We start from the raw sequence: 13177 nt of genomic DNA, 5'->3' as shown, positions 1-13177 counted from the left end.
GCTAAACTGTGTAATTACTATTTGAGTACTGGAACACTTGATGATATATTGAACTTGTACCCTAGATTGACGATGTAACGTATCAATTATACAATGAATGTATGTGATGTAACTCTATAACCTGAGCTTGTGAAAGCACCTTAATCACCTTCAGTGATTAAGTGCTTAATTGCACACTAGTTTCTCTATCAGTTATCTCACCTTGTCAGAGTAAAAGAGACAAATATATGTGTATGTATGTGTTCAGAATTCAATTTCACCTTTGTAAATGCACGTTAATGACACTATGTAAAAAGACACATCGAACACTTTATGTAGGGCATACGTAAATCTGTGTATTTATGTATTTACGTATGTAGCTTAGCCTAGCATTTTAAAAACACTACAATCACCTTATGTGGTTGATTGTTCAATAAATCCCTGAACTATATGTTTAACAAATCTCTAACCCTATCAATGGAGTTAGTTTAGTTCTTATATTATGCACCCTATACCCATCTTGTGGGCGGTAGTGGAAAGGGTTAGAGTCCATGGCGGACTGAAGAAAATGTATATATGATGGTTAGCATTGTTAATGTGTGGCCACGTCTGTGGTAGAAAATAATACAAAAAAATCAAATAAAGGTATTATTGAAACTTTATACGAAAACATTAAATCCTAAATATATCTTTAATATTATACTTGAAATATGGTATACTTTGCTCTCTCCATCGTACTTCTGCACCTGCTGGCAAGTGGTTCGGTGCAGTGTGCAGGTGATGTTCATTACTGGGTGAGCTGGCAAGTGGTGCTCACCTGCCAGCTCACCCAACGAAAATTTGGTTTTTAATACACTTACACATTTATTGGGTCTTTCCTTCACCTTCATTCAAGCACTAGGGTATTACAGTAAGTGTTTTAATTATAATATTTATTAACGTTATTATTTTTAATTTTTATTATTATTAGTATTATTATTAACAGGAGAGGATCGAGTGTGTGTGTGTGTGGGGGGGGGGGGAAATGGTACACATGTCCACATCCCAATGCCCGCCCTTCCAGGACTGGGGGTGCGGGGGTGTACAATAAACTATACCCACATCCGGCGGCAGCTTGTCGAAGGCGGAAGTGTAGCCTAGAGAATTTGTCATGATAATTAGTGATGACTCTTATTTTGATTATGGGTCTGTAATCCAGTTAAGCTTTTATTCTTAATTTATATTACAATGCTGGTAAAATACACTTCTTGATGATGAGTATGGAGTACAAATGAACTCATTGTGTACCCAAGTTCAAGTTCAAGTATGTTTATTGAGATAAGCAATAAATAAATCTCAAAGGGATAGAGTAGCTTAGGCTATTTCAACCCCCCTCTAATTCAAGTCCCTCAAGGGGCGCACAAATACTGTGACTACAAATAGACAAATAACATTACAAGAATCCAAACAAGAATTGTGAACCCTATACTCACAGGATGAATATAGGGTACACAATAAACTACCACTCACATCATGGGTATGGGTTGCACAAGAAACTATCGCGCAGAGGATGAATATGGAGAGCAAAGTAAACAAAGATTCACACGATGAGAAAGGGTTTCGCAATGTCCTATGACTCACAGAATGAGTATTAGCTGCACAATAAACTACAGGTCACAGGATAAGTATGGGTTGCACAATAAATTACAGGTCACAGGATGGGTATGGGCTGCACAAACTACCGGTAACAGGATGAGTATGGGATGCACAATAAATTACGGGTCACAGGATGAGTATGGGTTGCACAAACTACTGGTAACAAGATGAGTATGGGATGCACAATAAATTACCGCACAGAGGATGAGTATAGGGTGCACAAACTGGTTGGGTAAATGGAAATGGTTGGGTACATTTCCTTTCACCTAATGCGACTATTCATGTGTCCGGACACCGGCGATTGTGTGGTATTGGCTATTTATTTAACCATAACTTTGCATTCATTTAATAATTATATTAAGATATGTTTTCCTTGAAATGTAGTTACATTATCGTCTACATGGCTTTATTCTGACATAAAGACCTATGGCGTTACTTTGCATATATGCAAAGTAATTATAAAATTGATTGGCTTGTGTGGAGGCCTTCACACTCCCTGAGCGAGCCATCAAGTAACTATAAAAAGGCATATATCTTAACTTTCAATTCAGTTATATTTATGCCAAAGTATTAACATGCAGCTTATATTTATGTCTTTATGATGACATAGAAAACTTCGTTTATTACAATATCTAGATTAAATTAACATTGATCTTCGGAAGGTCATAGTTCCCATATCGGTAAGGAGAGCGTCGGCCATGAAGCCTTGTTTAAAGTATGAATATTTTTCCTCTCTAATAAGGTATAATCTCTGTGATGGATTCACAAAAACTATTTTATATCTGCCTTTCTGATAATATATACAAATATAATCTTTATTTGTGAATATTTGTTAATTAAGCAATATATCAGAGGGCGTGTAGGGTTCGGTGTTCAATGAACGAAAAGGACTGGATCACTGTGTACAGGAGGCTGATATGGCAGCAAACACTCTCCTGGCGACCATATTTCTTGGATAAGTCGCTCCACACAATTGTCGCTTGGACCGTCGACTTCCTATGGCGTCACCTCTCACATATTTACGTCTCATTTCGTTATGAAATTAGATTATTTCAGAGAAAAAATAGGTTTGATCATGTTCTACGTGTAGCACCAACATTATAGTAAGTAAATATACCATATTTCTTCATTACTTACGTAATGCTAATACGTTTTGGGTAGTTTTGGCCTGATTTGGGATGATTGGGGTAATTCTATGGACCCTTCACTACTGCTCACGGGCTAGGTATTGGGTCCACTACCGACCACAGGCTGGGTATGGAGTCCACTACTGCTCACAGGATGGGAATGGGGTCCACTACTGCCTCAGGATTGGTATGGGGTTCACCACTGCCCACAGGATGGGTATGTGGTCCACCACTGCCCACAGGATGGGTATGGGGTCCACTACTGCCCACAGGATGGGTATGGGGTCCACTACTGCCCACAGGATGGGTATGGGGTCCACTACTGCCCACAGGATAGTTATGGGGTCCACTACCGCCTACAGGATTGTTATGGGGTCCACTACTGCCCACAGGATAGGTATGGGGTCCACTACTGCCCACAGGATGGGTATGGGCTCCACTACTGCCCACAGGATAGGCATGGGGTCCACTATTGCCCACAGGATGGGTATGGAGTTCACTATCGCCCACAGAATAGGTATTGGGTCCACTATTGCCAACAGGATGGATATGGGGTCCACTACTACCCACAGGATTGGTATGGGGGCCCACTACCACCCACTTGATGGGCACTGAGTCCACTGCTAACCACAAAATGGGTATGGGGTTCACTAATACCCACAGGATGGGTATGGGGTCAACTACTGCCTACAGGGTGGGTATGGAGTCCACTAAAATCCACAGGATGGGTAAGGGGGTTCACTGCCACCTGTAGGATGAGTATTTGATCCACTACCAACTTTAGGATGTGCATGGAGCCCACTACCGCCCACAGGATGGGTATGGGATCCACTACCACCCACAGGATGGGTTTGGGATCCACTACCACCCACAGGATGGGTATGGGCCCCACTACTGCCTACTGGATAGGTATGGGGCCCACTACCACTCACAGGATGGGTATGGGGTTCACTTGATTTGATAAAGTTGATCAAACAGACTATTCTGCTGTCTATGACAATGGGATGGGTACTTTCCGACGTATGTGAGGACGGTGCCTGGTATGGTGCCTGCTAATAACGGTAAATGTACCATAGGGAATCTATGAACATTAGCAGCATAGGAACTATGAGCATTATGTTACACAAGTGCTATGGTATTCCGAGGTCAGTAAAGTGCTTTCACCACTTATTTCATACACAAATATTTGCTCATTGCCAACATTACTGTATTTTGCTTTATCCCCTACAACTCCTTGCATGCTGTTCATACTCAATCTCCTCACACACACACACACCTGATGCATTCCTAATGGAATGCATTAGGAAGTGATGTGGTGGAGGCTGCCTCCATACACAGCTTCAAGTGTAGATATGATAAGAGCCCAGTAGGCTCAGGAACCTGTACATTAGTTGATTAACCGTTGAGAGGCGGGACCAGAGAGCCAGAGCTCAACCCCCGCAAGCACAATTATATAAATACACACACACACACACACAGCTTGTCTCTCCGTATCCTTCTTGGCCTTCCTTTCCTCCTATCTTTAATTGCGTTCAAATACTCTCTCGGAACCATTATCATCATACTGTACATTTATTCAATGTGACAAAACCATTTAAATGAACTTGCTCTCCATTTACCGACTTCTGTATTTTATCTCTTTTCACGACATTATAATTAAAAATCTCTATCATTACCCTGCAAACACACAATGTAACTTCCGTTTTTCCGCTTGTTACAACTTGTAATAAAGTTTCTACATCTTATTATAACTTTTAATGACATTAGAATAATGTTACATCTTGCTATATTGGTTGTTACAACTTGTTAGGTGTTAAAACTTATTCGAGCATTGTAGCAGCATCATAGTTTCGTTGTGTGTTTTGCAGGTATCTATCTATCACTCTATCATTAAAAATGCTTCTCAAACCATCCACTTTTACAGTTCAAACTCTAAGTAAGCACTATCACTCCTTCATGTTGTTCACTAGCTACCTCTCTCCTCCTGACTATGGCTTTCATTAAAGGAATGGGCAAATCTGGGGAAATCTGGGGAAATCTTTCAATCTGGGGGAAAGTGCCAAGCCATTAGACTATAGAACACTTGGAAGGGGTCAGGATGGGCTTTCATTGAACCAAACAACATTTTTGTCAAATATGAAGCCCAGGTGGAAGAACCGTAGACATCTTTAAGAGAAAACTAGATCATTTTCTTCAAGAATTGCTGGACCAACTGGGCTATGGTGGCTATGTGGGCCTGCAGGCTGCTCCAAGCAACAGCCTATTGGACCAAGCTCTCACCGAGACCAGGCTTAGGGAGTAGAAAACTCCCTGAACCCCATCAAGCATATATCAAGCATGTATTTAAACTGATCAATGTCTAGGGCGACCAACAATAACAATGTTGTTATCCTCTCTCTGCAAACATTCTTTTACTTTGGTCCACATTCATTTTAAGTTCCCGCCTTTCACAAACTATAAAAATATCAACCCGTTCTCGCAAATTCGTAAAGTCAATATTGACTTATTAACTACGTGCATAGGTGATATACTACACATAATAGATACCCTTAAAAAGATTCATAGAAAACACCGACCTTACCTAACCTTGTTAGTATCTTAAGATAAGCAACTTATTGCTTCGTAATTACAATTATTACTTAACCTATACCTATTATAGGTTAGGTAATAATTGTAATTACGAAGCAATAAGATGCTTATCTTAACATACTAAGTAGGTTAGGTAAGGTCGGTGTTTTCTATGAATCTTTTTAAGGGTATCTATTATGTTAAGTATGTCACCTATGCACATATTTAATAAGTCAATATTGACTTATTAAATTTGCGAGAACGGGTTGAAAAATATCAACTACTCTGCATATATCCCTATCCTTGTCTGCTAGACCAACTGTATACATTAGATTTTATGAACATTTATTACAACATTAACTCTCAACCCATGCATTACTTTCAACATAAAAGTTCTTCACAGCATTTGACAACATTCTATCAACTTCATTCCTGTAGAGCCACCCTGAGATAAACTATTTATCAGGGCATTATTAAATCAAAGATGTATACTTGGTGTAACATGTATACTATAAGCAACTCTATACATGCTGAATACTCTCCTGAAACCTCCAGGTAAAAATTGTCCATATGCTTTCTCAAGTCTATAAATGTAGCTTACATTTCATTGTAGCTGTCAGGGCGCCTGACAGCTGAGTTGACAGCGCTGCGGATTCGTAGTCCTGAGGTTCCGGCTTCGATCCCCGGTGGAGGCGGAGACAAATGGGCAAAATGTTTCTTTCACCCTGATGCCCCCTGTTACCTAGCAGTAAATAGGTACCTGGGAGTCAGATAGCTGCTACAGGCTGCTTCTTGGGGAGTGTGTAACAAAAAGGAAGCCTGGTCGAGGACCGGGCCGCGGGGACGCTAAGTCCCGAAATCATCTCAAGATAACCTCAAGATACGCATAATATTTATGCTATCTCTACTAGTTGCCTCAATGCAAATATTTGTTCAACATAACCTCTTCCACAACAAAACCACCACCTTCATAAATACCTAAATTTTCTGTTATCTTTTGTACACTTCCAATGACTACCTTGCCATAGAGTCTGCTTCTTATAAAACAAAATGTGAATATTTTGTCTCATTCTATATCTATACAGCTGCAATTCATATTAAGGGAACTCTATTAAATTATATTAATTTAGTGTTTATAAATTTATATTCTCTGTTAAATAACCTAATAAATAATAATAATTGTAGAATGTTTATTTCCTTAACCAAATGAAGACATTATATATGTCCCCATTATTACATATATATTAATTCCAGCAAAATGCTCCTATCACATCTTGGTAAGAATGCCTTTGTACCTCGGAATCATTTCCTTGGAAAAATTCTGATAAAAACAACCATACCTGAAAATAGAAAGCTTAAAGTTTTTATATACAAAATAGTGTACATACTTTTATATGCACATTATATAGTGCACATTAGTATTAAAAAATTACCTAGGTACTTCATTTAATGATTCTATGTATAGTATTACCCTTAAACTTCAGTATAAACTTCAGTACAGTATTGCAAACATTTCCAATACATTACTGATTTTTTTAAACCTGTGCAATTATCTTGCTTTATAAAGACAACTCAATCTTTGATTAATGCAGCAATTATTTATATTATAATCATAGTAAATCAAACTGCATTTTAGTGTATTCTGTTACTTAACCCGTTGGCTGTTCTAGGTGATAGTAGTAAACTCAATAAAAACAGAATGATTATAGAGATTAGAAAGAGATTATAGTCCAAGGCCTAGAAAAACATTCCCAAATCTAGTAATGTTCAATCAGGTCTTCTGACCTTCAAAACAAGTCCCTGAACTTGATTAAAGCTACCAGCAATTGGTGGCATTATGGAATGCTGTGCCATACGACAGCACTCTGAAATGATCCGATGTAGGCAAGGGGGAAGAGGCCAAATACCGACCAACTTCACCGAAGGCCAAGTGAAATGATCTAAAAAAAAAAACACAAATCATGGTACAAGGAGCTGGCAAACTTGGCAAGCTGCACCCCTACTGCCCCGTCAAAAGATTGAACGGCATAAGGGTAGAATCAGAAACTTCGAACACCCAAGAACATCAGAGAAGAGATCTGTCAGTGCAGGGGTAGTGCTAAGAAATACCCAAGCAAGGTAGCCCTCAGCACATGCAGCTCTAAGCAATCTGAAAGGCCAGGCCAATGCTACACCTACAATGGACTAACCAAGGCCACAGAGGACAAAGCCCAAAAAAGCATTTAGATGAAAAGCAATGGGGCTAGCCATGCCTTACCGACACCCCAGGAGCCCTACAGCAGACACGTTGACCACAATGCATCAGCGAAAGAACTGACTACTCAAGCCACTGGACTGTGAGCCTTGGACCGAGAAATAATCACTCTAATTATGTGCAGTTCGAGGTGAACAGTTAATATGAGTTACACACAAGAAGTGAGGCATAAATAACATGCATCATGAAGCAAACACTAAAATATAGAACAAATACACAAGCAAATAGCCCCTGCAGGACTGAACAGTTTCCAGGACAGCCAACACAATATCTGCACTGTCATAGACATACGCCCCAGGTAAAATGAAGAAGTTTTAAGGCTAATGGATTGAGGAGGAGGAAATGAATACCATCATTTCCCTGATGGTATGCAGGTGGAACCCGTGAGAGAACTACTTCACAACCGGACGATTTGTTTGTCTTGGGGCTTTGTTGTCTGCTTTTCTATGCTTTGTCTACCTTGCTGTGTGTATGTTTTGGTTCACCCACCAAAAGGGACAGGGAAGCCTCGATCATCCTAACCAAGAAAAAGCCACCATGATCTAGGATTCTTTGTTCCTTGTTCCTTCTTAGAGGGAGCCAGTTTTTGGCCTCTGATCCCCAGTAGGATTACAGTGACACACAAGGGCCTGATGTAGATTGAATTAGGTGGAGCTTGCCAGTTAGTAAACACCAACGAGCAACCTTCCCAGAAAACGAAAGATATAAAAATTTAGTTTTTTTGACTACATTTTGACCCTCGGTAAGGATAGGGCTTAAAAAAATTGTCACAGCCACAGGATTAAGCAATACTATAAGACTGAACATGACAATTATTTTAAATAAAAAGATCAGCTGTTTATATATAAAATAATAAAGTGAAATAATAAAGCAACACATACTCACCAATGAAAGTAAAACATACAAAGATTATCATAATCCAAATCCAAAAATTACAAGCACGTTTGTTGAAATCTTCTAAACGGTGAGTTTCAACTTTAAGGTGTGTCAGGTTGGAGTCCGCAAGTTTTGTCGATTTGTCAAGGGCCTGTTAACCCCCAAAATTGAAATACTGTTAATAAGTTGTAATTACACTAAAGATATCATTATCAACATATATTATACCTTAAGACAAATATAACAAAACTATCAAGTAGTCGCCCTATTTTCATTGTAAGATCATAAATAAGAAAATGCAAGAATAGCTCACATCAATATCCTTTTTGATAATCTTGTTAGCAATCTTTGATTGCTCTTTCCACTCTCGTGTCATAGTGATCATGTCCTCCACCATTTTTTCTCTCTTCTGTTCATCAGAAAGTAATTGGTTCTGGAAGTCCTCCGAGCTTATGTCACCGGGTAAACCTCCCTGGCGGCTTCGTAACCCATTCTCACTGCTTGGATCTGAAGAACCATATTATACAATACTTTGAAGCCTGGTATGGATGACACTATAAGTAATCAAATGAAAAGATAAAATAGGTGCAGCCTTTGCTTAGGCTGCATTGAAAATTGAAAATTTCAGAGATACTGTACAAACTCTGTACCGTACTGTACTGTACCGTACTCAGATATTCACTTTTATAACATGTTCATAAATTGCCAGTGATTTTTTACTACTGTATATATGTATTATTGGATACTCTGTGAGCTTCTGTTTGTAATTGCCTGTGTACAGTTACAGTAGAGCTACATTTGTGATATCCCGCCTTGCTGGATAAATATTGTTTTGCAAATAGGGTAGTTGCTTTATAAAACAAATTACTGGATAACACAGCAGAGGTGTGTGATCACTAGATTGTTTCAAGCATAGGTCAGACATCTGTATCAATGAGTTTTGGTGGATACAAATAGGAGCTGCCTTGTATAGGTCAATAGGCCTGCAGTTTAATTTATTTTTATGTTATTTAAAAGAAAAGTCTATGGTTCATCTTAATCTGAAATTTAATCAAACTTATTGAGAATTTGGTGATAAATAGGCTGCTTGGACCAAGCTCTCACAAGTCAAGCCTGGCCCCGAGCTGGGCTTCGGGAGTAGAAGAACTCCCAGAACCCCATCTCAGTACAATCCCGGTATAAATAGCCCAAAAGGTTTATTAGTAATTATATTATAATTTATTATAATATCGAAACTGACTTATCAGGAAACCCTGATCAGGTTCAAAATTTTCAAGGATGTAGTATACAGCACTTACCCAAACCTAATAAATCTTGCCGTAGTCTATTGGTAGTCTTGGCCTGAGTTCGTTGGTGAATCTGCTGTGTAAGAATGTGATCGCTGGTGGTCGCTTGTCCGTGTGGAATCATCTGAGTAGCCGTGCCTGAATCAAGCACTGTTACCTGCATTAAGAAGACATTTAACAGCCTATGCAGATACTGTATAAACAAAGTGTACATCCTATAAACAAGTGTACATCTTATCAATAACATGACGTATACTGCACCTGCAATCAATAAATCTACACAAATAATTATCAACATTATTTTTGTTTGTCACATTTAATATAACATTGGAAGCAAATCACATTCTAAATGGTATACAATACAACCTCGATTCAATGACCTTTATAGCATCAACCCCAATTCATTGCAATGAGGGATTTGTTGCAACCGGAGAGGCCTCCAGGATGCATTTCCCGTGCCCTATGGGATGATTTCACCAAGTTAAAATTTTATTTCAACCAGTCATATGATGGACAAATACCAAGAGAACTTGCCTGTAAAAAGATTTAACCACATCTAGCATATTTCCCACACTTGAAATATTTCCACACACATTTCCAGCCTTGAAATCTCATTTTCAAAGAAAAGAAAACTGGAGAATCTCAAAATGAAAATGAACAACAGAATTTGGTTTTAAATATGCTCAATGGCTTTCCTTTTCCCCTTACTATTTCTTGAAATGTTGCGCCCAGCTATGAAAATCCTTAAAAACGTGAGTGGAGCTATACGAAGAGTTGCCATATACCCAGGAAGAAAATTCTGAAATACACCCCAGAAAAAATATCCAAAACCCCAAGAAACAAAAAAAACAAAAAAATCCAAAATGCCAAAAAATCAAAATAAAAAAACAGAAAAAAAAAATAATTCCAAACGCCCAATTGGAGATTTGCTAAATCGAGGTGCATTGAATCGAGGTTCAACTGTGTTCTGTTCAATGCAAATTGAAAATATTTCAAGCAGTTCAGTTGCAACTGGTGACAAAAATACTTACACATTTTTCAGTCTCAAGAACACCTCTTAGAAAGTCCACCTGCCTCTTATAATGCTTCAATTTTTCTTCATTTGGTGCACTTACGGAAAGACGAAAAAATAGATTTTAAAAATTGGCAAGATTAATAGTGTACTGCAATAGTAGTCAAATGGTGGTAATGTGTGTCTGGCAATCACAATGCAGGTAAAGTAACTATTTGTCAGTGATAGTGAGATGACCATTATGGTGGTCGTCACAGCGATGATGATGGCAGCAGTGATGAAGCAAAGGAAAATCATATTATATTCTATAGATTAACCAAAGCAATGGCAAGAGTTGCCCTTTCAATAATACTTGACCAACAGAAAATGCAGAAGCTTAAATCTTCTGTTCTGGAGGAATGTGTTAGGGATCAGCTTGTAAGGGTGTTCTGGGGGAATGTGATAAGGATCAGCTTGTAAGGGGGTTCTGGGGGAATGTGATAAGGATCAACTTGTAAGGGTGTTCTGGGGGAATGTGTTAGGGATCAGCTTGTAAGGGTGTTCTGGGGGAATGTGATAAGGATCAGCTTGTAAGGGTGTTCTGGAGGAATGTGGTAAGACAAGCTTAAAAGGGTGTTCCGGAGGAATGTGTTAGGGAATGAGCTTGCAAGGGAGTTATAGCAAAACACTGTTGTGAATGAGCTTGCCCATTTGGTGTTCTGGATTAAAACATTTGGTAGATTAGCTTGTAAGGGTGTTTTGGCATATGGTAATGAAATGAAGACATTCACACTTGAATGTCTTAAAAACGTGGAATATTATAATGTTCAATACTTAAACAATACACCTCTAAATATAATGATCCTTTGGGGTAGAACTTTGCAGACAATGGTCATTGAAATACAAGTTATACACAAATATAAATTAGAACTAAATTAGTAATCAACAACAATCACAAAGATGTATGACAAGCATATTTATTAACAAGAACACACAATTATACAGTACTGTATATTAAATAACAAAAACTTAAGAGTGTACTACTGAATACTGTACTACAGTGACACCTCGGCTTACGAATGCCCCCTCTTTATAAACTTTTTGGGTTACGAACCCAATTTCTTTGTAAAATCTGAATTGGGATTTGAACTTTGCCTCGGGTAATGTAGTTTGTCGATACATGCATTGCCGACCTAGCGCATGGCAGCACGGTGACCTCACCTCAGTTTACCAGTGCCTCCCGCCTAGTGACAATCATGCTTGAATTCTTTGTAAAGAATTTCAATGTTTTTCTGATATTTCGGTATTTGAACATAAAAGTTATTATTATATATCTCGCCGTGGGTCCCAAGAAAGCCAGTGGTAAGGTTTAATCCAAGAAAACTCATGTGAGGATGGCCATTGAGGAAAAACAAGATATTTTCATAAACATGAAAATGGTACATGGGTTGTTGAACTAGCTAGGCAGTACAACAAATCTATGTCAACGATATGCACTGCAGTTGCTAAGAAAAGGACATTATGAGTGCTAAATTGGCAAAAGGTGTATCAACAATCACAAAACAAACCTTTTTCATGACACTGTGATGCCTCACTACTAACAAGTTTTACAACATAGAGAAAAACAAGCTTCTATGGATAGATTTTTAGTGAGAAAAACAAGCAGTGAGCCACAAGACAGTCCTAGTGGTATGCGGGCAAAACGTACCAGAGAGAGTACCCCAGAGAAATGATCACTGCCTGATGTTATAATGGAAGGGGACTCCCATTCCAAACACTAACGCCTCTCCTCCTCCTCACCGTCTTCCATACGCCAACTAGAGTCATCAATAAAGGTAAGCAATAACTCGTACATACTTTAGTACTAAAGATTTGGGTGAATTAGGTATAAAAATTTACTTTTGAAGATAATATTTTTGGGAGTGTGGAAACGGATTAATTCAATTTACATTATTTCTTATGTGAAAATTCACTTCGGTTTACAAACCATCTCTGGGAATGGATAAAATTCGTAAGCTGAGGTACCACTGTACAGTATACTGATTATTTGACAATATGTTAACACTTACTTAGGACTTTTCTCCATCTCTGGAATTTTTTCCTGTAACCATCCAATGTACTGTAAAAGACAGAGTAATACAATATTTTAGTATTCAATAAAGTGTTATTCCAACCTAATAAAACATAAATGAAATGCTGAATATAGTGAAACACACCCATTCTTGTGGGCTTCAAGTAATTACCTAAATGTAATTACCTAAGTGTAGTTACAGGATGAGAGCTAGATAAGTACCTTCCCCATGCTTATCTCTGGTACCACCAAGCCCTAACACAACAAACAAAACCTCCGAAATTTCATCCTTCACCTAATGGAAAACAGGATCAAAATCTGTTTTATTCTTCAAGATGAGGCGAGCAGGAAATCACAAATCAACCACATTGCACAATGATGTACAGTAGT

General features: G+C 38.4%; 1 protein-coding gene across 1 annotated transcript in view; it reads right to left on the bottom strand.

The window, feature by feature from the left end:
* Positions 1 to 5800: 5800 nt before the first annotated feature.
* LOC123766706 (NADPH-dependent diflavin oxidoreductase 1) overlaps positions 5801 to 13177 on the bottom strand; it is a 173840-nt gene continuing 166463 nt past the window's right edge. The window contains exons 2-7 of the mRNA XM_045755982.2: positions 12786 to 12835; positions 10757 to 10835; positions 9738 to 9882; positions 8753 to 8946; positions 8449 to 8590; positions 5801 to 6649 (exon numbers count right to left, since the gene is read on the bottom strand). Of these exons, the coding sequence (XP_045611938.1) occupies positions 6612 to 6649; positions 8449 to 8590; positions 8753 to 8946; positions 9738 to 9882; positions 10757 to 10835; positions 12786 to 12835 (648 nt within the window). The 3' untranslated portion in view covers positions 5801 to 6611. The remainder of the gene's footprint in view (positions 6650 to 8448; positions 8591 to 8752; positions 8947 to 9737; positions 9883 to 10756; positions 10836 to 12785; positions 12836 to 13177) is intronic.

This window comes from Procambarus clarkii, chromosome 60 (genome assembly GCF_040958095.1).
Source record: "Procambarus clarkii isolate CNS0578487 chromosome 60, FALCON_Pclarkii_2.0, whole genome shotgun sequence".
Lineage (NCBI taxonomy): Eukaryota > Metazoa > Arthropoda > Malacostraca > Decapoda > Cambaridae > Procambarus > Procambarus clarkii.
Note: the sequence above shows the minus strand (reverse complement) of the source record. Positions and strands in the feature narration are given on the sequence as shown.